Source organism: Crassostrea angulata, chromosome 3 (assembly GCF_025612915.1).
Source record: "Crassostrea angulata isolate pt1a10 chromosome 3, ASM2561291v2, whole genome shotgun sequence".
Taxonomy (NCBI): domain Eukaryota; kingdom Metazoa; phylum Mollusca; class Bivalvia; order Ostreida; family Ostreidae; genus Magallana; species Magallana angulata.
The window spans coordinates 39065372-39088285 of record NC_069113.1 but is presented as its reverse complement, the minus strand read 5'-3'; the positions used below and the strand labels follow the sequence as shown (position 1 = coordinate 39088285).

General features: G+C 31.9%; 1 protein-coding gene and 1 long non-coding RNA gene across 3 annotated transcripts in view; both read right to left on the bottom strand.

Moving 5' to 3' along the window:
* The window catches only part of LOC128175483 (uncharacterized), an 86667-nt gene extending 65911 nt beyond the window's left edge, over positions 1-20756 (bottom strand). The window contains exons 1-14 of the mRNA XM_052841121.1: positions 20627-20756; positions 20229-20373; positions 18836-19152; positions 18323-18472; positions 17951-18092; positions 15201-15371; positions 12107-12249; positions 9612-9776; positions 5009-5052; positions 4786-4817; positions 4585-4685; positions 1715-1882; positions 959-1005; positions 493-606 (exon numbers count right to left, since the gene is read on the bottom strand). Coding sequence (XP_052697081.1) covers positions 493-606; positions 959-1005; positions 1715-1882; positions 4585-4685; positions 4786-4817; positions 5009-5052; positions 9612-9776; positions 12107-12249; positions 15201-15371; positions 17951-18092; positions 18323-18472; positions 18836-19152; positions 20229-20351 — 1717 coding nt within the window. The 5' untranslated portion in view covers positions 20352-20373; positions 20627-20756. The remainder of the gene's footprint in view (positions 1-492; positions 607-958; positions 1006-1714; positions 1883-4584; positions 4686-4785; positions 4818-5008; positions 5053-9611; positions 9777-12106; positions 12250-15200; positions 15372-17950; positions 18093-18322; positions 18473-18835; positions 19153-20228; positions 20374-20626) is intronic.
* Positions 5726-9410, bottom strand: LOC128175487 (uncharacterized). 2 transcript variants are annotated; one of them, XR_008242690.1, is made up of 3 exons: positions 9054-9410; positions 8112-8212; positions 5726-6783 (listed from the first exon to the last, which is right to left on the bottom strand). It is a non-coding gene; the product is annotated as an uncharacterized LOC128175487 (long non-coding RNA). The 2 variants fall into 2 exon arrangements; XR_008242689.1 differs by having other exon boundaries at positions 8112-9410.
* Positions 20757-22914: the final 2158 nt, after the last annotated feature.

The following is a 22914-nucleotide window of genomic DNA, read 5'->3' as shown; positions in this document are numbered from 1 at the left end:
TGTAATTAATTAAATTACAATGAATTTACATATGTAATGAATTGAATTACAAGTAACATTTGTCATCAAAATTACTAAAACCATGATATGGCTACAACACACAAATATTTAGGTAGGTATGTCTACAATGTAAATAAAAGTTCGTCATAATCAAAATACTTGATCTGTTTTAGGATTTGCTAACTACTCTGAGAGGTAACAATTTTTGAATGAAAAAATATATATTTGGTTTTATTGTTTCTTTCAAAACGAATGAAGTCATAATACGGAGGTGTCCCATACCACCTTGATATTCAATAAACATTTGAAAGTCATACCCCCTAACCTACACCTGTCATGTCTTAACTTAAGTATTTTCTGCATGCAAAACTATTAACTTAAAAGTTTCTCCTAAATGATTAAATTTAACGCATACGGAAAAAGCATCAGGTTAAAGAGCTGCCTGAAGATTTATTCCATTTAGATTAATTCACTCTGTCTTTCAAGCCATACCACTATTGCATGTTCTGCCTGTAAGCCCTTTATTGCAGTGGCAAAAAAAATCATTGTGGTCTTCCGATGGAAAACAAATTCCACCACTGTTGCATGGGTTGGTCTCGCATGGATCTGAAAATGGTTAATTGAATTAATCTTTTAGTATTAAACAACAAAAGAAACTGGCTTCGTGGTGTATTTTATTAAATGATATATCACTGGAAATAGAACTTTTGTTTTTTAAGTGTGTGAATCTATGATTAGCATGTTTCCAAACAATAGCAAAATGAAAGCATTATTTTTCATTATTTAGTGTTTATATATTATAAAATGAATACTGATTTTCAATCTTTTATAAAAAAAAAAATTTCATAAAGTTGCATTATCCATTTCTCGGCTATATCTGTTTACAATGCATTATGAATATCAAATATTTCGAAGAAAAACTCATAAACTTTGAAAAGCTCCGAATAAAATTAAATACCTTTCTTCAGGACATTAGCAAAAAGACACTGCACTGTGCTCGAATCCCTACAAATATTTTTGATGGCTTGAAAATGTGACTACTAATTTAATCCGTGAGTAACAACATTTCAAAAAGCTTGCCCGTGTAAGTGTTTAAAAACTAGATATTAAAAAAGCTCGTTGTTGTCTTCATTGTACAATAAGTAAAGGTTTGTACACGCGTAAGTACTGTATTTTCTTTGCTGTGTTCCAAAGAATCAATGAACATCCAAAAACTAATTGAATTACAACTTTACCAGACTAATCCTTGATACCAACTCTTAGAGATAATGACATGTCTTATTTTTATATTTTTAAAAATTCATAAACTTAATTTTAGTAGACTCTTTCCCGCAAATATAATAAAATATGGTCTCAGCCTTTGTCTCGTTAAAACTTAACGTAAACAATACTGTCTTTACAAGCGTCCCAAGTAACACTTCGTTATAATGCACAATAATGTCCAATCCTGAACAATATTTGGCCTAAATGTGTGACTAGTTTCAACATATATAATATATAACAATGCAGAAAAGACTAAATATGTATATCAAAATATTGCATACATTTCACATATTTATCAGAAATACCTATGTATCACGTGAAACAAACTGTTAACATATTCATCAGGTAAAACGAACGATTTTGAAACATGTTCCTTTCCATTACCTGTTGATTGTAATCAATTTAACAACCAAGAAACCCCCAAAACTCAAATCATTATTTATAGACATACGCATCCGAAGCCTCAAAGCAGATTTTGCGAACTCCGCCCACTGGTTCTTTTAACTGAATTTCAATCATCTTTGCTCCTGGTCCGTATGTACTGTTGACTGGTCTTATTACACCAACTACAACCGCAGAAGGTGCGTCTGTTGACTGAATGCTGATGTTTGTTATTCCTCTAAAAGCAGAAAGTGAGTTAGTGCATATGAAATTTCAGAAGTGTGCAACGTGAACCACTTACATATATTGCTACTATTCTAGCGTACTATTCTTGAAAGGGTAGAAACAAACACTTTGTTAACATAGCGAAGAATTTCAATCTCTGTTACTCGCTTATAACTCAACAAATGACACTCAAATTTCGGTTGCCTATTAAAAATGCCTTTCTGAAGCATTGTAAATATTAAAATAGGAAAAATAATTTTCGACAAAATCGTGACCATGCCCCTTCAAACATAAAAGACAATATCAAAGCATAACAAATCTTACTTTACATAATCCATTCTTGACAAAAACATTGTTAAATTAATTCAAATACTGAACCATCACACAAGCATAATAAAAACTTGCCCACAATTTTGGTCAAAAATTATTTTCCGTTTTTAAAGTTCACAATGCTTTAGGAAAGTGTTTCTTACAGCTGTAAACCAAAATTTGAGTGTCCATTGTAAAATTATAAGCAAGATACGGCGCTTACAATTCTTTACTATGTAAACAAAGCTTACGTTTTGTATTTTTTTTTATGCTAATGCTGAAGTGAATATTCCAATTGTAGACCCTAAATGAATCTAGAAACATTAGCAACTGTAAGTAATGCTTATAATGAAAATAAAAATAGACAAATCAGCTTGAAAAGGAAAGAATGTCTTAATGGTAAATTGAACTAAAACATGGCACGAGCCTTGTTTATATGACAAAGAACTGTGAGCTCTGTATCATGCTTAAATCTCTACGGCTGACGCTAATATTTTGATTGATCTTTAGAAATGCATTTCGAAGGCATTGTAGACAATAACAACAAAAACAAGAGGCCCATGGGCCACATCGCTCACCTGAGGAACAATAGATATAATAAAATCAGCTTAATGGAGTCATAATACAAACTATCTGGACAACGTACAATAATACATGTAGATCCTGTATAAATAAAATCCATTTTCCCCCTGGATATTCTTATGTTTATAATCATTATTCCCTTTTCTAACAGGATGATTTTATAGTCATATTACATGTTCAGTATTGCAGTTCTAAAAAATATCCTTAACAATTGTTTATAAATGGGATAAAAACCTACATCAAACTCTGAACCTTCTTGTGAGGCCAAAGAATTGTCCTGGGGCCAAAGTCTTAACAATTATAAAGAATCACCTGGCTGATTAGTTTCTGAGAAGAAGATTTTTAAAGATTAACTCTATACATTCCTTTGATTCCCCCATTGTGGCCAACACTAGCCCCGGGGGTCATGATGTTCACAACTTTGAATCTACATTACTTGAGGATGCTTCCACACAAGTTTAAGCTAAACTTTAAATCCTATGTAAAAATCCCCCCATTGTAGCCCCACCCTACCCCTGGGGGTCATGGTTTTCACAACTTTAAATTTACACTACCTGACGATCTTTCACCTAAGTTTCAACTTTCCTAGCTGATTATTTTCCGAGAAGAAGATGTTTAAAGATTTACTCTATATATTCTTATGTTAAAGTTCGATCCCCCATTGTGGCTCCACCCTACCCTGGGGATCATGATTTTTATAACTTTGAATTTACACTACCTGACGATTCTTTCACACAAGTCTCAGATTGTCTGGCTGATTATTTTCTGAGAAGAAGATTTTTAAAGATTTACTCAATATATTCCTATGTAAAACTTCGACCCTCCATTATGGCCCCACCCTACCTCCAGGGGTCATGATGTTCACAACTTTCAATTTACACTACTTGAGAATGCTTCCACACAAGTATCAGCTTTCCTGGCTCATTAGTTTCTGAGAAGAAGATTTTTAAAGATTTACTCTATATATTCCTATGTAAAACTTCGACCCCCCCCCTTGTGGCCCCACCCTACCCCCAGGGGCCATGATGTTCACAACTTTGAATCTACACTACCTGAGGATGTTTCCACACAAGTGTAAGCTTTCCTGGCTGATTAGTTTCTGAGAAGCAGATTTTTAAAGATTTACTCTATATATTCCTATGTAAAACTTCGACCCCCCCCCCCCCCATTGTGGCCCCACCCTACCCCCGGGGGTCATGATGTTCACAACTTTGAATCTACACTACCTGAGGATGTTTCCACACAAGTGTCAGCTTTGCTGGCTGATTAGTTTATGAGAAGAAGATTTTTAAAGATTTACTCTATAAATTCCTATGTAAAGCGAACCCAAATTGTGGCCCAACCCTACCCCTGGGGCTCATGATTTTTACAATTTTGAATCTACATTACCAGAGGATGCTTCTTTACAAGTTTCAGTTCCCTGCCTAATGGTTCTTGAGAAGAAAATTTTTGAATATTATAAAAAAATTTCATTAATTTCTAAATATCTCCCTTTGAAAAAGGGCGTGGCTCTTAATTTTCACAACTTTTCCCTTTGCCTAAGGGTGATTTGTGCCAAGTTTGGTTGAAATTGACTTAGTCGTTCTAAAGAAGATGTTGAAAATGTGATAAGTTTACCGACAGACGGACGACAGACAAAATGTGATCAGAAAAGCTCAGGTGAGCTTTTCAGCTCAGGTGAGCTAAAATTTGACAAAAAATCGGGACCAAGTACCTTAAATACATATAACACATCTTCACTTCACAGAAATCTCAATATGAGCAACAACAACAATGATGTTGTATTCTATAGCGGATAATATTTTTCATTTTCAAAGACCTTACCCTTGTATCAACGATGCTGCATAAATCGGAAATTTGCAAAAGGAGTGTTCAGGGAAAACAATATCGCCGGGCTGAGGGAAAAATACAAAGTATGGTCGTGCCTACAAAATTAAGGATACAAAATCAAATTAAATTTGATTGATTTGTGCATATACACATGTCTTACGATATTAAGCGTAAGGTCGTCAATTAAAGAATTACCTGAAGGGGCGTTTGAGGGTGTGGTGTGTACGCTGCAAATTATCAAACATTTGTAAGTATATGATTTGACAAAAAAATGCAATGGTAAATAAAGTGAAATCAATTAATATATTCAGTTTACTAAAAGTATACTTCGCACATGCAAATTGTTATAAAAAAAGAAATTATACTGATTAGTGATTTAAATTATGTAAAACGTTTTAAAATGTACATAAAAACATACGTTTTATGAGGATCGTAAAACAGTGAAGATTAATGGATTCAAACCTAAACAAATAAAACAGTATAAAAGTTAACGAAAGATAAGATGTAAATAAACTTTAAAAGTCATATGCTATGAAGCATTATTCCAAAATAGGGAATTTCTGAACAATTGAACATTTAAAAATAGATGGTATGGCTTTTAAAAGAGTTCATCCATTGGTTTATATATCATTTACATGTTCATTTGTGACACATAATAAGCAAGAGACGTTTGTAAAACACGTAAGTCCCCATCACTTAGACATTATAGGGTGCACAGGCATTTGTTATGGGCAGTAGACATGGACATGAAATTGACCTTATAAACTTAAAACTCTGCAAAGAAAATGAACGGAAATTGCAATTATTGGGATTTCAAAGGAAATAACTCTTCTAAAAATTGCTCGATCGTACCCTAAATCAAACATGAACTAGATATTTTATGACAAATCTGTATTCAAATTTCATTTCATCATGAACGGAAACAGTTGATGGACCAACAGACAAACAAACAGCAGCAAAGCAGTATGTCCTTCTTTCTTCAAAGGGGAGTATAATAACACACCTCACAGCCTACTCAATATTCAGGGTCATGAACCCTGGGGAGCATTCATTATTGTCCCCAAGAGAAACAACTCTTGAAAACGTGCATTAACTATGGTCTGTTTCTTAATCTTATTAAAATAAATAAATTGAGAAAAGTTTTCAAAGTATTTTAATTATAAATAATACATATAACAATGAGTAAAAGGCATGAAAAAGGCATGAAAGAAGTACATTTATTTATCAAATATAGTAGGCTGGTACATGTACCTGGTGAATATTAAATGTATATTGCTTGTAGGTACATGTATAAATCTACACAACTACATTCAATTAATACACTGTGTTATGTAAACTGAAAAAAAATACACAGGTTGTAAGAGATCTTTTTTAAAATAAATTTTCTTAAAATGGAAAATAAATTAATGAAATTGCATACATCATTCTAAAAAAAATCAAAATACTAATTTTGAAAGTCAAATACTGAGTTAAATGAAAGATAAAGAATTCAATATTCTTTGTTTTAAAAACAAAGTGCGAGTCTTGTTATTATTTACATATGTGTTTTATTGGTGTAAGTTTCATTCAAATGTTGCTTTTTTCGATTAATAATATCATTTAATATCATTTATGATCACATCGAATCAGTATGGTAATTTCATACTTTATATAATTTGTAAACAAACATAAGACTCGAGCTTTGTTTACATAACAATAAATTCTTACCCCTGTATCTCTCTTATAACTTGACTTCTAACATTCAAATTATGGTCAATTATTCAAAATGTGCAAGTAAATCATTTTATGCATAAAGAAACTGAAAACAAAATTTTGATCTAATATCGTGTCCAAGTCCCTTTATAAAAAAAAAAACTTGTATAAAATAGTAAGGTTAAATTCCAATTTAAAAAAAATAGCTGTTTCCAAAAATATTACATGTATATGAATATGTTATATAAAAACATACGTTAGATGGATGGGTAGGAAAAATACAAATTAAGTGCACTCGATAAAAAGTTTGCTGGTATTCATCATGTGAACACAATTCATCCAGTAACATTTAAAGTTATGCAACACAAATTAGAATGTTATGAATGATGTGTATAGAACAAATTCTTCTGTGGTTGGCTCCATAAAAAGGCAGAATAAGGTTCCATTCTAATCCTCATGCATTCCATTCAAGAAATATTCATTAATGTCATGGTCTGGAAACTAAAATAGAATAAACATAAAGTGTTAAGAGAATTACATGTAATTTTTGCAAACATTGTGCACTCATCAAATGCTTACATGTATATATTCAATGACGTTATTTATGGAATGTGCAATTACTAACAATGTAATCTTTTCTATTGTTATACTTTCATGTTAAATACTGAAATCTGATTGGTTAAGACGCAGTTCATAATCCGTTCTATTACCCTCAGCGTTAGCAATGCACTTAGCAATGGGTAACATTACAAATTGTTACATGCGCGAAAATTATGCGCGTACGGTTCGCTGTAGAATTTACGTTATTCCTATATAAAAGCGCAGTAAAATTTTCTTAAAAATTTAGACATTCAGTATAACAAAATAAATAGTGCCTGTTTGGGAGGATAACAGTTGAAATTGACACCCCTCGAAAACCATTGTCAACCTCCGCTTCGCGTCGGTTGACAATGGTTTTCTCGGGGTGTCAATTTCAACTGTTACCCTCCCAAACAGGCACTATTTATATAATATTGTACATACATGTATTACATCATTTTGCCACTAATTTTAAACCCAGCTGACAGTTTCTTTTTGTTATATATACAGCGTCAAAAGATAGTTGCATCATGTGCATGTACTTTCAGTAATTTTAAAAGCCATAAAAACATTTCAGTACTACAAAACACTTTAAATTTGTCAAATGGTTTTACAAATGAAATATGTACTAATATACCAGTAAGTCACAAGTGATGTATACTTTTTAAAGCAGTACAATGTATCACTTATATGACAACATCAGGAAACCTGGCTCAATCAATTCTGCACACACATGATATGTAATGAATATGTAACTTCAATGGTGTAACTTCAAAGATATTTAGATATCCAGTGGACAGAAAGATATTAAATATATTGAACAGAGATCAAAGTCATTAACACTTATGTAACACTTATGTAACATATGATTGTCTGTATGAGTTTCAACTATCAACATTCTATGTACACCAAAATATGATTGCGTCAATAACAAAAACTAATCTGAAAAACATATTTCCAGCATAAGAAATTCATGGGATTTCTGCAAATCCCATTTTCTCAGAGAGTGTAAAACACATCTCATAAAGTTTATAATATTTTCAAACTCCTGGTATTCCTTTCAGAGGTTCCCACCCCTTAAAATACAGATAATCAAGCAGATTTGCAACAAGATGCCCATATAAACCTTTCCCTTTTACACAAGACATTGTAGCTATTTAGATGACCTTGCTTGGCTTTCAATCAGCTTAAACCAAATATATCTACATATGAAGGACAAGTTGTAAGTTTATTACATGACAAAGAAGTACCTTCTGGGCTTCAGCAGACTTGACTGGGTCATTAGCAATATCAAATTGACAATATTTTCTATATTCCTGATCTTCAGATCATCTGGAAGCCGCAGGTAAATCTGTAGATTAGAAGAAAAAAGATACACTAGCTATCATTACAAAGCTAAATGCTGTCATTATCAAAACAAAAGGGTGTGTCCTAGATTACACTTTTTTATGGGCACATGCAGTATCTGAGACATCAGGTCAAAACATTACCATGATAACAGCTATAACAACTCATTAAGTGGGAAATGACATATAACTATAAAATTTGTTATGGTTTTCATACTCTCTCTCTCTCTCTCTCAACATCTTTGTCAGCAATATTTCTAGTGCAATGTGGCATTATTGAAATATATATATATATATATGGTTCATGGAAGCAAGGCAATCAATAACAATTACATGTACACTGTAATTACTCTCTCTCTCTCTCTCTCTCTCTCTCTCTCATACTCTCTCTCTCTCTCTCTCTCTGAGTCTATCTCTCTCTCATACTCTCAATTACATAACAAATTCAGACCCTTGATTCATAAACACTCTCATCGTTAATAGATAAATAAGACATAAAGTTAACAGTTTGAATGAGATACAGATATCAAAACCACATGTACAGTGTACATTGTACGTGTCGAGGAAATTCTGTATGGAAATGACTGAAAGCATGATTGACACAAACTCAATATTGTAGGAAAAACATACAATATTTTTTTAACGTATGCTACGTAACATTATGTGTAAAAACTGACTATAATACACCTGCATACACATTTCATACTAAAACATGTCTTTCAAGTCACATTTCACAACGACCATTAATTATCGACATTTTTGTAACATGTGTACTATACTTAATGCATTGTAGGCTTTTAAAAGAGTTTTTGAGTAGTTTAACAATGTAAGTAAGTATGTTCTTACCGACGAATGACTACTCCTTAGCACGTTTTAGATTGTTGACAAAATCGAGGATTGCTGTTCAGACTGTTTCATGCTGAACAAAATTTAACGAGATAAGGCTAATCACCCCAAACTTCGACTTCACATTAATAAACAATTGTTCTGCAACTTTAAATAATTTAAAAGCTTGCCAATATAAGAAACAAAAACTTTTACTTACTTTTTCCATTTAAACTCCTCTCTCGATTTTCACGAGTATGAGACTGGTCACGTTAAAATCCCGAGATATACGAAGTTTTGACTTTCTCGGGTTTTTTCATTCTTTCGTGAATATAAAAACCAGAAAGGTTCCGATTATGCTAATAAGGCTGTGAGGTGTGAATAAGTTAAGCAATTTCTTTCTAAACCCTTTTAAAATGTTTAAAACTTCGTTTATTTTTTTCATGGTTGTCTTATATATCATAAAAAAACCTTTTAAAAAATATGTTTATTAGAGCTATTATTTTTTACTTGAAACAAATGTCTTCTTTCTGTAAAAAAAAACTTCAGTTAAACAAATTATGCAAAATAAACACTCACCCTTCATTGTCTTCGACCCTAGCACACAAAATGTCTTTTCCTAGGTCGGCCCCGACAGGAATCCAAGACACTGTGATTTTCGCTGTACGGTTGGTGATGAATTTGATATCAGTTTGATTCGTCTCCCGTCCCCCTGTTCTTGTCACGTCAAATAGCTCTATTTTTCTTTTCTCGGGAAATTAAGTAATAATGAATTTTAAACAAACTTGAGTGTATCATTCTGGTATAAGATTCAATAATCCCAAAATTCAATATCTACATTATTTTTGTTACGCCTCACGCCCTTCTTTATCAACAACTTGTAAAATGCATGTTATTGCTTATGGAATTTACAGAAAAAATGAATAAAAAATTTCATTAAAAAGAATCTATTGCGAATAACAATTAATTTGACCTATAGGGGAGATGGATTTCCCGGAAAAAATCGCTTTTGAAAATCAAAGTTTTTTTGTTATATTTTATCTAAGATCTATACTATAAATTAAAGCATTTTGCAAATAAACTACAAAACGCCTGCATCAGAGTAACTGCTTACACTTTTGGTATTTCAACACGAGTGAGGTGATGTCCGTAAGCTACATGTCTCGATCAAAATATATACTTGCAATGAAATAATATTGAATGATTATGTACAGACTGAATATATATTTACTGTGAGCCTATTTAAAGAATATATAAACATTTAGATTTGTCAAATGTTGAATAAATAAAATAAGTCAATTCGTTTACTTAGTTGGCAATTTTAATTTTGATACTCATTCGCGTGCGAAACACGGCCTCTGGCGAGATAATGGGATAGAATTTTCCAGAACGGGGTAAGTTATAGAAATTATATTGAAAATTGACCTAAAGAACCAAATTTAGAGAGAGATACACTAAATACATATTCACTGGTTTGAAAAAAATACATGTAGAAAAAAAAAGTTTATTTTTTCAAGTCAGCTGCAACAAACTGGATTAAGGCCACGTACATGTACATGTGAATATTATCAATTTCAGTTTGGATTTTTCATCCCTGTCTGCTCCTCTAAAAATAAAACAATGCAGGATTTTTTTACTTCAATTTTAATGGATTAAGATAAGGACAAATTTGGACAAAGTGTATACAAAAATGCAAAAATATGGTTCAACATATTAAACATTATATTATTATAATGTGTAAAGTGTTAATTTTCGACCTTGCGCGGGGTTTCATCTAGTATTTCTAAATTTTCGAATTTTGAACCTATCATATTGCTCTTGCAATCTTAAAAGTTGGCTAAACAGCATTCTCTAGGTAAAATGGTATATTTATGCATGATTTTAGGCCATAAGGAATAGATTAAGATAGAATTTTGTTAAGGGAACCCCAGCTCTGAGGTTGAATTTTGCAAAAAAATAGACAAAAATTTCAAAAACTGATTTGCATCATAATGGTCTATATTTACATCCCTATGAGTAACTTCTTGATAGACAGAATGTTAAACCGCTAGCTATGTTTAAAAAGGATGTTTTGTGCCCTGGATCTATTTCATCTTGGCATACTTTTTTTAAATTGTCGATTTGTTTAAACACCTTTAATTTTTTTTTTATACAAAATTGTGTATTTTGTAATTTACTCCGATTTTTTTCCTTTAATGCACGTTTGCTCTTCCAACTGAAGACAATTATGATAAAATATGTACTGAAAGCAGTTAACTGTAACTATACCTTAGTGTAAGCACGCTTTGTTTGAGGACAAAAGTCATTCCCTTTTTGTTACTCAAAACAGGTCCACGTAAAAAAAATCATGCGCAGCAAAACTTTAACGTTTGCCTTTCCAGAGAGAATATTTATAGGAAGTGTGGGAGAAGTACTGCAAAGTAGAGGCAGTTCATTCTTTGCAAAAAGCGTGTGCATTGGTGACATTTTATGCCAAAAATGCGTTAGGAAGATTTACAGATTGGAAAAAATGTCGATGGGTCAGTTAGACAATTTATAACAAACAATGATCCTTTTTAATGAATAACAGACAATATTCTATAATCTGATCTGTTTTAAACTGTAGGGCTACATTTCAGTATCGACACAACTTCTAAAAATTTTTTTTTTAAATACAGTTTGCATTTCTTGCACCAATGACATTTTTCGAAATCAAATATAACATCTCAAAAGAAATTAGTTGTAAAAGGACGCATGCACACTAACGGGAATGGAAACTTCTTTACCGCCATTTTTACATTTACTTGAGAAAATATCATGAACGTTTTGAAAAAAAATTGAAAATTTTGCGTTTTTCAATCACTTTACATTATGAGAAGAACTAGAACCCAAGAGTTTACTGAGTATGGCCTAAAATGAAGAAGTGGAACGGATATCGATATGTTATTCGTAAAGAGAGAAACCAATACCGGCCCTAAAGGTCAATTCAACTGTAATAGACAATTGTTCCTTTGTTTTGTTATCACAGGCATATGCATATGATTATTGTTAATATATTAATTTTATTATTTAATTGTTTTAGCGCCCGAAAATACCTGTTCGCATCAGGTGCCGTTGGTCTTGCATAAAAATCTACTGTGAATTCGACCCCAACGTATATTATAAACGTCTGTTGGTTTGGGTGAGTTGGAGATACAAAGATTGGTTCGTCAGCATGCTCAACAATGAATACAAAAAACTGTAATGAATAAAAATAATACATACAAAGGCTAATGTAATACGTTTATCCAGTACTGAGTGCACGAGTATATATACGATGTATTTTCAAAATGTGACACTGTCATGAATAATTTTGAGGATTGAACATCATGGAAATTTTAAATTACTCATGTACCTTACGTAACTGTTACTATAAAACGAGGCCGAGTACAGATCAAGTACGTACGCACGTTCTCGTGCAGCGTTTCATTTGTATTGTGATGTCATCTTTTTGCTTGGTTGACGCCATTGCGTGATAGTTTCAACTGCAGATATTCAGCAAAATTTGTGGAAAATAGCTCGTTTGATGCGTAAAATTGATATTATATTGTGGAATAAGCATAAATGTCTCGAAGTATAAGCTATATTTTGGCTCAGGTCGAAAACGTGATGAGGGTTCAGCAAGCCTAGCCCTCTGTCACGTTTTCTTAAACCCGCTTTAATGGTTAAATTCATATATTTCAAGACAGTAACAATGTATTTCATATTAATGACCCTTAATATGTGATGTTATATATTTATTTATTACTTGAATATGTCTGAATGTTTTAATAATGCTACAAAGATCATCATTTCCGCCTTTGTCAAGAAAAAAAAGCCATTAACTGACAAATCTGGGGGCATGGGCCACATTGCTCACCTGAGCAACAATAGACATTATAAAATCAGCTTTACGGAATAATATACCAAACAAAAAATATGGACAATGTAGTCTAACAGATCCTGTATATCAAAAATTCAATTTTTCCCATGATATTCTGTTTATCATTGATCCCTTTTTGTCACAATATAGTCATTTCACATATTGAGCATTACAGTTCTCAAAAGGATCAAAATCAACTGGGATATAAACCTGCATCAAACTTGTGTCAGCCCAAGAATTGTCCAGAGGTCAAAGTCTAAACAAGTTAAAAGAATCAAAAATATGTCAAAATGCTTGCATATAAGTTAAACCATATATTATAACATTTGAACTTTGGTGAATTTAAACTGTTATCTTTTGTAAAATTGGACCCTCCGCCCCATGTGGCTCCATCCTACTCCTAAATAAAATATGATTTTGCTACCTGATGATACTTTTTTGACCCCCAGCCCCCCATTGTGGTCCCACCTTACCCCCAGGGACCTTGATTTGAACAAACTTGAACCTACACTATCTGTGGATGCTTCCACACAAGTTTTAGCCTTTCTGGTCAAATGGTTTTTGAGAAGAAGATTTTTAAAGATTAACTCTATATACTCCTACGTAAAAATTCGACCTCGCATTGAGGCCCCACCTTACCCCCAGAGACCATGATTTGAACAAACTTGAATTTACACTATCTGAGGATGCTTCCACACAAGTATCAGATTTTCTGGCCAAATGGTTTTCGAGATGAAGATTTTTAAAGATTAACACTATATACTTCTATGTAAAACGTTGACCCCTATTGTGGCCCCACCTTACCCCCAGGGACCATGATTTGAACAAACTTGAATCTACACTATCTGAGGAAGTTTCCACACAAGTATCAGCTTTTCTGGCAAAATGGTTTTTGGGAAGAAGTTTTTTAAAGATTAACTCCATGTACTTCTATGTAAAACTTTGACCCCCCCCCCCCATTGTGGCCCCACCTTACCCCCAGGGACCATGAGTTGAACAAACTTGAATCTACACTATCTAAGGATGCTCCCACACAAGTATCAGATTTTCTGGCCAAATGGTTTTTGTAAAAAATGTGCAAAATTGATACATTTTAAGCAAAATCCAATAGGGTCCGATGTTAAAAATTTAAAAACTTTGAGATGACCCCCTTAACAAACGGCGTGGTAAATGTCTTATTTTTTTAATCTTAAAATAATAACTATATCAGTAGGAATTCATGTAAAAAATTCATTTAAAATTTCATTTAATATAGGGCAGAAAAAATTTGACCCGGCCTCGTTAAGATGAAAATTTCATTTACCTCAAATATGGTTGCAACCAAAAAAAATCATTGAGAAGTATGTAGATTGAATCTGTAAGCAAAACATACTTCATGTTGCAAAGGAAAAAAGGGGGTTGGTGCTTTTTCCTTAGTGCTAGGTTTATTAGATTTTACCTTTTTGCACTAAAAAGCATATTTTGCTGTATTGACTTTTGTCCCCTGTATTTGTAACTCAATAAAATAATAACAGCAACCCTTGTTTTAAAGAGGAAAGAACAGGATGATACAGTGTGAAATCATTTGCCAATGATTTTTTTTTAATTTTTTATAATGACTTTTTTGCTTTGCAAATAAGAAATTTTTATGTGAATAAACCCCCTTTACTGGCAAAATAAATGTTCATGATAATTTCAGGTTCTTTATTGAATTTAATAAATAGAACTTCTTTGAAAATCTTATTTGGTTTTTCTAAATATAGTTAAATATCTGAATTTAGTTAAAACATTTCTGCATGGTAATTTTATAATTCTGTGAAGAAAAAAACCTCATAAAATAAACTCTTTAAAATTTGCAGAATTTGTTTATCAAATAGAACAGATTGTGAAAGCTTAATTTCTAAAAAAAAAAAATCTAACAAATCATTATTCATTTGTTCTTTATAAGATGTATAAGATTCGTGGTCATTTTCTTTGCATTCAGCGATGAAATTTAACCCATCCCTATTTTTGAAATTACATGCATTACATGTATTGTTTGATAGTCTCAACTTAAACATCACGAAAAGACAATTTTTTTGGATTTTTAAAAATATATTTGCATGCTATTACGCTGATAGTCGATCTAATAATATTGCTTGCTAAGCGTTAAACAAGACCTTCCTAATATGTTTAATACATTTTACAAGTTCACCTCAGTTGTACCTGGATTACCGTAGAAATATGCACTGTGTATTGTTTTAATGATAAATGGACACAACCTGTCTAATAATGAACAATAAACATGTAACATTAAAATCGTTGCTTACTTGAACTGTAACCGCACTTAAAACCTGTTCATACGGATGGATCAGGTTTTCCTCCTCTTTCAACTTAAGCAATTTTCTAGCATAGTCTTGGACAGTCACTGCAATAGCTCCTGTAGCATTCTCATAGAATACACTGCTATCTGTGGTGTCTATGTTAATTGTGCAAGATTCCTGAAATATTTTGATGGAATATATATTAAGTTGGGTTTTTTTATTTAAAAGTTGCATTCACATTTTTTATCGTGAATTGTTATCTATTTTAAAATTTTCATTAATATATATGGTTTTGCAGAATACAAATAATTAACAAATATACTGTTAACATTGTTTGAAATTTTTGATGAAGGTATATATAAACCTGTAGAAATAATTGTTATAAACACTTCAAATTGTTATGAACACTTCAGTCTTATCTCAATCACATGCACCTTTAATGTTGATATTTAAGCGATGTTGTTAGTTTTGCGGGTGTATCAATTTAAATTTAAATGATTGTTAGTTGTAAAAGCTTTCATTCTGTTTTTCAAATTATTTTATGATATTTTATTTTTAGAGTCATCTTTTTTTTTTCATATCATTAAGAACATTGGACCCAACCAACAGAATTTATGTTCTAGCTTTCAGCTGCAAATGATTATCTATATAGAGGACACTTAACAACAATGAGGCTCATGAGCCATATCACTCACCTGAACAACAGTTCCTTATAGCATTCTATTTCATTTTCTAAAAAACATTTTTATTATATATTTTATGTTAATCTTTAAACCTCTCTTGGGGTCTCCGTACAAGTACGAGAGTCGTGATTTTAACAATTTATAATCTACACTGTCTAAGGATGTTTGCATAGTAAGTTCACAGATTGTAGCATTGTAGTTCTTGAAAAGAAGATTTCCAAATATTTACCCAATATTTTTTCTGGGTTAAACTTTGAACCCCTCTTGGGGTCCCAGTTTTAGTGTACGGGGGTCATGTTGTCAACAATTTAGAATCTATATATCTGAGGATGCTTGTACAGTAATTTCACATACTGTAGCAATGTAGTTCTTGAAAAGATTTTTAAACATTTTCCTTATCTATTTTTTATGCTAAACTTTAAGCCCCTCACGGGGACCGCATACATTAGGAATCACAATTCAATTTTTACAATTCAAAATCTATATAAGGGTGCTTGCATAACCATTGAACAAATTTTAGCGATGAAGTTCTTGAGAAAAAAAATTAAAACAATTTCCTGATATATTCTATGTTAAATTTTGAACCCTTCTTGGGCGGCTCGGAAAGGGGGTGTCGTGATTTTAACCATTTAAAATCTATTCTGAGGATACCTTCATTGTTATTTCACAATTTGTAGCAGTGAATTTCTTAAGAAAAAGATTTTTAAATGTCCCCTTTATATTTTTATGTTAAACTCTAAACCTCTCTTGGGTCCTAGTATTAAGATTGTGACGATTTTAATGATCTAAAATTTATAATATCTGAGGATGATTGCATTATAATTTCACAAATTCCAGCATTGTAGTTCTTGAGAAGATTTTAAGATTTTTTAAACAATTTCCCTATGCATTTCTTTAGAAACTTTGTACCCAAGTTGGCCATTGGGCCCCAGTATTAGTCTGAAAGTCAAGATTTAAACAATTTAGAATCTTTGCTATATATACATGTACAAGCTTTGGTGTCAATGTTGGCATTTCTAGAGCAGTCGTTTTTAAGAAGAATATTTTTAAGACATACACCTTATCTTAACTGTTTCGAAATTATCTACCTTTTAAAGGGGCATGGTCATGAAAATTATTTTTCCGATTTTTTAAATAACAATGATTAAGTATGGCATCTTTAATAGGCAACCAAAATTTGAGATTCATTCATTATGTTCTTTGCAGGTTACAGAGCTTACAATTGTTTGCTAAGTAAACAAAGCTTTCGTAAACATTTTGAATGTTGAAGTGAAAATTCCAGTTTAACACCTAAAATGAATGTGCTGAACGTTAGAAACTGATTTTTTATGCTTAAAATGAATAAGAATATAGACAAATTTGCTTTAAAAAGATTTCTTACTGGTATATTGAATATATGTAAACAAAAACAGGGCACGAGCCTTGTTTATATGACTAAGAATTGTGAGCCTTGTAGCTTGATTATAACTCTACGACTGACTCTCAAATTTCGTTTGAACATTAGAAAACTGTTGATAAAAAGAAAAATAGAATTTGACCAAAATCGTGACCATGCCCCTTTAAAAAAGATTTTGTCCTTTATTTTTACAATTTAAAAGCCCTCCTCATCAGAATGTTGGGAGCAATTTTAATTTAATCTGGTCCAGTGGATCTAGAGAATGTTATCTAGCAATATACATATATAACTAATTCAAAATAATTGAAATTACTTAAAACTTCGTGTGCATGTGCGTTTTTCTATTTGTAATCTGTAAATAATGAAAATTAATTTTCAATGTTCACGGTCAACCTGAAAAAAAAATTAATGCTCCTTGATTTTTGCTGCTTATTTACTTAAATCAGATTGGTATATTTATCAACATTTAGAAAAAAGCGTCAATTTTTTGCTACCACACTGCTTAAGGCATGTGTGAAAAAAGGATGTATAAATACCGAATCCGATTTCGTTTGCTGAGCCAGACCAAATCATCAAAAGATCTCTACTATGATTTATCGAGGTTATTATATCTTTGATATAGATGAGGATGGTTTTTTAACAAAAGATTCACTGATAGAAGAGCGCTGTAAACTTACCGCATCGACATTAGCTTTGTGAAATCTATGGCTTGTGAGATCTGGCCCAGCTTCTACATACTTAGAGGAACGACACTTTATTGCGTCATCATCTTCATCCATTGCAGTGAGTGAGATTGCATAGGTTTTGTTCATGCCAAGTCTGTACAGAAAAAAGATGTTGAATTCGATATTTAAACGGTGAGTATAGATTTTTCATGTTTTAAATTTCAAATGTTATAGCTCATTTTAAACCTTTTAGTATTCAATCTATGCAGAAGGTATTGGGATTGCTTTATTGCTACTGCAATACTAGTGAATCAGCCTTTATGATATAATTTATGTTATTTAAAAAAATATGAACATCAACAAAATAGTCTTAGAACAACTTACTTAAAAAATGGTTTCATTTGAACTATTGGACTTCTATTAGGGCCTAGTGTATCACTCCTCTCGTGTGGGTTAACCTTAACTTGTAAGTGCCATTGCGGTCCTTTTGTCAGTTTGTTTACAGTAAGTGCCAACCAAGAATTTCCTTCAAATCTGCAATTCGAGTAATCCAGTTTCTTATCTAAGTTACAATATAAGAAGTGACCTAAAGGAATAACTAATGCATGAAGAAAACGTCAACATTTTAATCATAATATAGTTTTTTATATTTTGCAAATTAAAGGTCTACAATCCACCACTCTTCTCTAAATTCCGAACGGATACGCCTCCCCTCTTTCCCTTTTGGAGATTTCGGTTAAAAGGAGCGAATCTTAAGGTAGTAAATTGATCCAAAGCTTGAGAGAGAGAGAGAGAGAGAGAGAGAGAGAGAGAGATTTTCTTGTTAACTAAAATTTTCTTGTTAACTAAATTTGGTATCAGTAGTTGATAAAAAGTATTGATAAAGAATTGGCTTACATAATATCCACGTATTTAACTTGGTCCGGAATAGGTACAAAGAGCTCAGCAGTGTCGAGCTCCCATTCCAATCTTGGATTCACACTTTCCACTTTTTCCGTTAGGTTTGTTTTGACAATTGTCGTTAAGTTTTGGTGGTATGTGTTACCACTAGACTTCCTTACTTCCATGTCCCAGTTGCCAAAGTAGCCATCACCTTTTTTATCCAGCATGTTTTTCCTTGACTGTATGGTACTTGTTCTAGTTCGGGTTCGAGGACAAGATCTACCGCATGGTCCAGTGCCAATCTTCCATCCTGTCAGAAGTTTAAGGTGAACCTAAATTGACAAAGGAAACAACACAATGTTTTAAAAAAAATAAATTATCCACTAAAAGTCTAATTGATTGTGTTACCTTTATAAACTTTTGAAAGAGACGCTGCAGAAATGCAGCTATACAGAAAAGTTTGACACTATTCGAAATGAAAGAACGTTTGTTACAATGCTTTAGTTTTACTCTGAAAAAAAGACACATTTTGAATTTCAAAACAAAGCGTTGTTTTCAATCTGCAGTCAAAATATATTAATCAATAACAGAAAATATTATAGGAAAATAAGGTTTTCTGGTAGGAAATTAATCCTTAAACATTTGTCTCCATTGGAAAAATGTTTTTTCTCTAGAATGATATCAAAACATTTACAATTATAAAGTTAATTAAGAAAAGTTTTATTGATAAATGACATTTATCTATGAATAAATTAATACGATGAAATCGAAATTTAAATACAAAGCAGAATTGTACAATATCATACAAAAATATTATTAAAAGGCATACTCTTTGAAATTCTTACTATTACAATTAAATAAGTATCTTCTTAAATAAACGTACATGAATAATTATGTCATAAAAAGAAGATTATTTAGTTATTAATCAACATTTCCCGACACACCTTCTTAGATGAATGTTTTTATGCGTTTATCTGTTCTCTCGTATCTATTTTATAAAGATTATTTGATAGAATATTTATGGGCCATTTTATAAAAAAAAATATTTCAGAGTAAATGTTATATAATTCAGAGTAAATTGTTTGTAGTTCAGAGTAAATGGTATGGAAATCAAATTGACTCTAAGATATCAGAGGGAAATTGCTGAGTGAATAAAGCAAGTATGTGATGATTTGCTCTTACATGAAAATACTAAAAAAATGTACTTTTAAGAGGATTGGAATAATATATTTTGACAAAAGAAGATACAAACTGTCATTATTTACCTTCATATCAACCGAGAGCAAGAAAGGGGGATCTGCCAAGATATGACTTATTGGCCAAATTGAATAAAATATGAGAAAAGGCTTATTTCACAAACAAAATCTTACTACAACTTTAAGTTAAAATAGTACATGCATTTCGTTACCTTGTCGGTATTGTCTCTGTCGTCATGGGAAATTGAAAAACTCATGGATCCGCCATAAAAGATTGGATTGTCTACTGCCAAACATCCGCTCAGGCTCAGGAAAAATACCAATAGTAGCGACATTGTCACTCAGACATGCGCTTACCTACATTGAGTAAACAATAAACAATTACCATTGAAAGAATAAGTCTACCTACAATGCAAATTTGACATCGCGTTCATTTAGACCATCTAATAATTTAGAAATTAGCTTAAGATAGTGATGATTAAACAATTCAATGAATAGTATAATTTACTTTTGAAATTAAAGTGACTCTTTTTCTTCTTCAAAATAGATGTAAATGATGCTTAATATTTAGGTACTTTTCTATTCTTTGTCCAACATATGTAATACGTACCGATTCCTTATTTCCCACTGCTTCGAATCTAACAAGGGATGTGCCGTATATGAACAAAACTTGGCAATTTGGTATCTACATAATCCTTTAGATCATGCGTACTGTTGTTTTTGCCTTCGTAAATCAATTTCTTATAGACAATTTCAATTGATTATTTATTATCAGCAGTTTTTAGTGCGATGGATTTAAGGATTCAAATCACATAATCCTTAAAGGCGTTCTACGATAAAATTCAATAAGATTAGTCCAAGTTTAAAGTAAATAGATTTTAAAGACTTCAAATTATTTATTAGTGAATTCCTTTGGTTCTCCAATAATTCACTCGGGGGTTTGGGAGTCGTGCTTTGTGAAACCATTGTAGTTAGGGTAATTTATACGATGGAATTAAACCCTTATTCCATGTCTTAATTAATTCCATATCTCAGTATGTTGAAAACCATGATGTCAAAAAAGGTGTCCATGCATTTAATAACATTAAAGATCTGTTTTAATCTTCAAAAGAATCACGGGGAGAAATCAACACAACGTGCGCAATTTACACTATTATCTTTTATTATTCGGTGTATATCAATTTGTCTTTGACGTAATTTATTGAACACAATCAATTTTTTTTCAATTTTTCAAAAGATTTTCTAACAAAATTGGAATTGATTTGGTCAATTTTAAAAAAAGTACACTGAGTATTTTTGTCTCTAGTTATTCGTTTTTGTACAGTTGTAATTTTATTAAATTGTCAAAAAAAAAAACTTTTATCATTCACATAATCATATTCTTAATCTTATACCTGATATGTCTTTTTTTTATTTTAAGAATGAATGATAGAAAACAGAGAGTTCACTTCATGGTACGATTTATGACGATTTCGCGTTAATCTCGAAACTCTTCATAGCAACGCTGTCAGATTACCTAATAAATGCGGCTTGTCAATATAAACAGCAGGTATATCTGTTTGCGTCTTTAGACAAGGCAACAACCCGTTTGCAAGGCTCAACCATGATTAAAATCAAAATTCAGGGGGCTTTGTAAACATCCCTAACAATGCAATGATATTAACAATATTTAGTTTACCATCATGCACGTTAAGGAACAATATTGAAAGGGGTCGTCTTGTCATAATTTCCTTCAGTTGTGGTCTAAGAGGCTATATCACAATAGGTATAAATTGAACTAAAAAACACAAGAAATTGTGTTTTAAAAATGTAAGTTGTTTATCATTTAACTGTGTGTACAATTTTGGCTTTTTATGCAAATAACCGGATATCAAATATATCTACGTGTCAAGCATGAAATTTACAACTCTCGTTGGTGTCTTTTTTTCAACTTTTGAGATTGACTTAGCGTGTGGAATTTTTGTGATTGATCAAAACTTTAGTTGCGATGAAAGCACGGTCAGAATTCTAAATAGTAATAGCAAAGTTTCAAATTCATAGAAAATTGGCTGTTCCTTCTATGTAGCGTGATAGGGTCAACAGAAAATTAACAATTAACGCTTTCTTTTGTGCCCCGGGCCATACGGCCTGTGTACCCCTAACAAAAAACTATATTACTAGCAATTGTTTCCGTGCAGTTACCACAGGTGCTTGAGGACGGGATTGACCCCCTTCCACTCCCACCCCAAGTATATAGACCCCCGGGAATCTATTTTTTTTTTTATTAAATTATCCTTTTATGACATATTTCTAATCTAATTTATACATTCATGGCACAAAATTACCTAAAACAAACATTATTAAAAAATCAGACCCTCTACACATATAATACAAGTATAGAGGGCCTGGATTCTTTAAAAATGTTTCTTTTAGGTAATGTTAGGCAATGAATGAATAAATTATATCAGAAATATGTCATAAAAGGATAATTTAATTAAAAAAGATAAACAAAGTCCCGGGGTCTATATACTTGGGGGTGGGGGTGGAAGGGGGGGGGGGTCAATCCTGTCCTCAAGCACCTGTGACAATTACTACTTCTTCATGCCCGTATGATAGACCAAAGGCATCATTAAAGTTCTTCAGTGTGTTTCATAATGAAGAGGATGAATGAGAAAAATGTGAATAAATCTGTATTTTAATTAAGAAATGATAACTTTCATGAAACCCATCAAAGATTCCTATCTATTTACGAAACAATAATTTTATTGAATAGTTGCATATCCATGAAATAACCATGCAGCGAGTATAATGGCTTATAGTTTTAAACAAAATTGAAATAAATAGCGATTTTTAATTGACAAACAAATTGTAATGATGAATAGAAGAAAACATTTAAATATCAAAAATCAAAAATCCCCC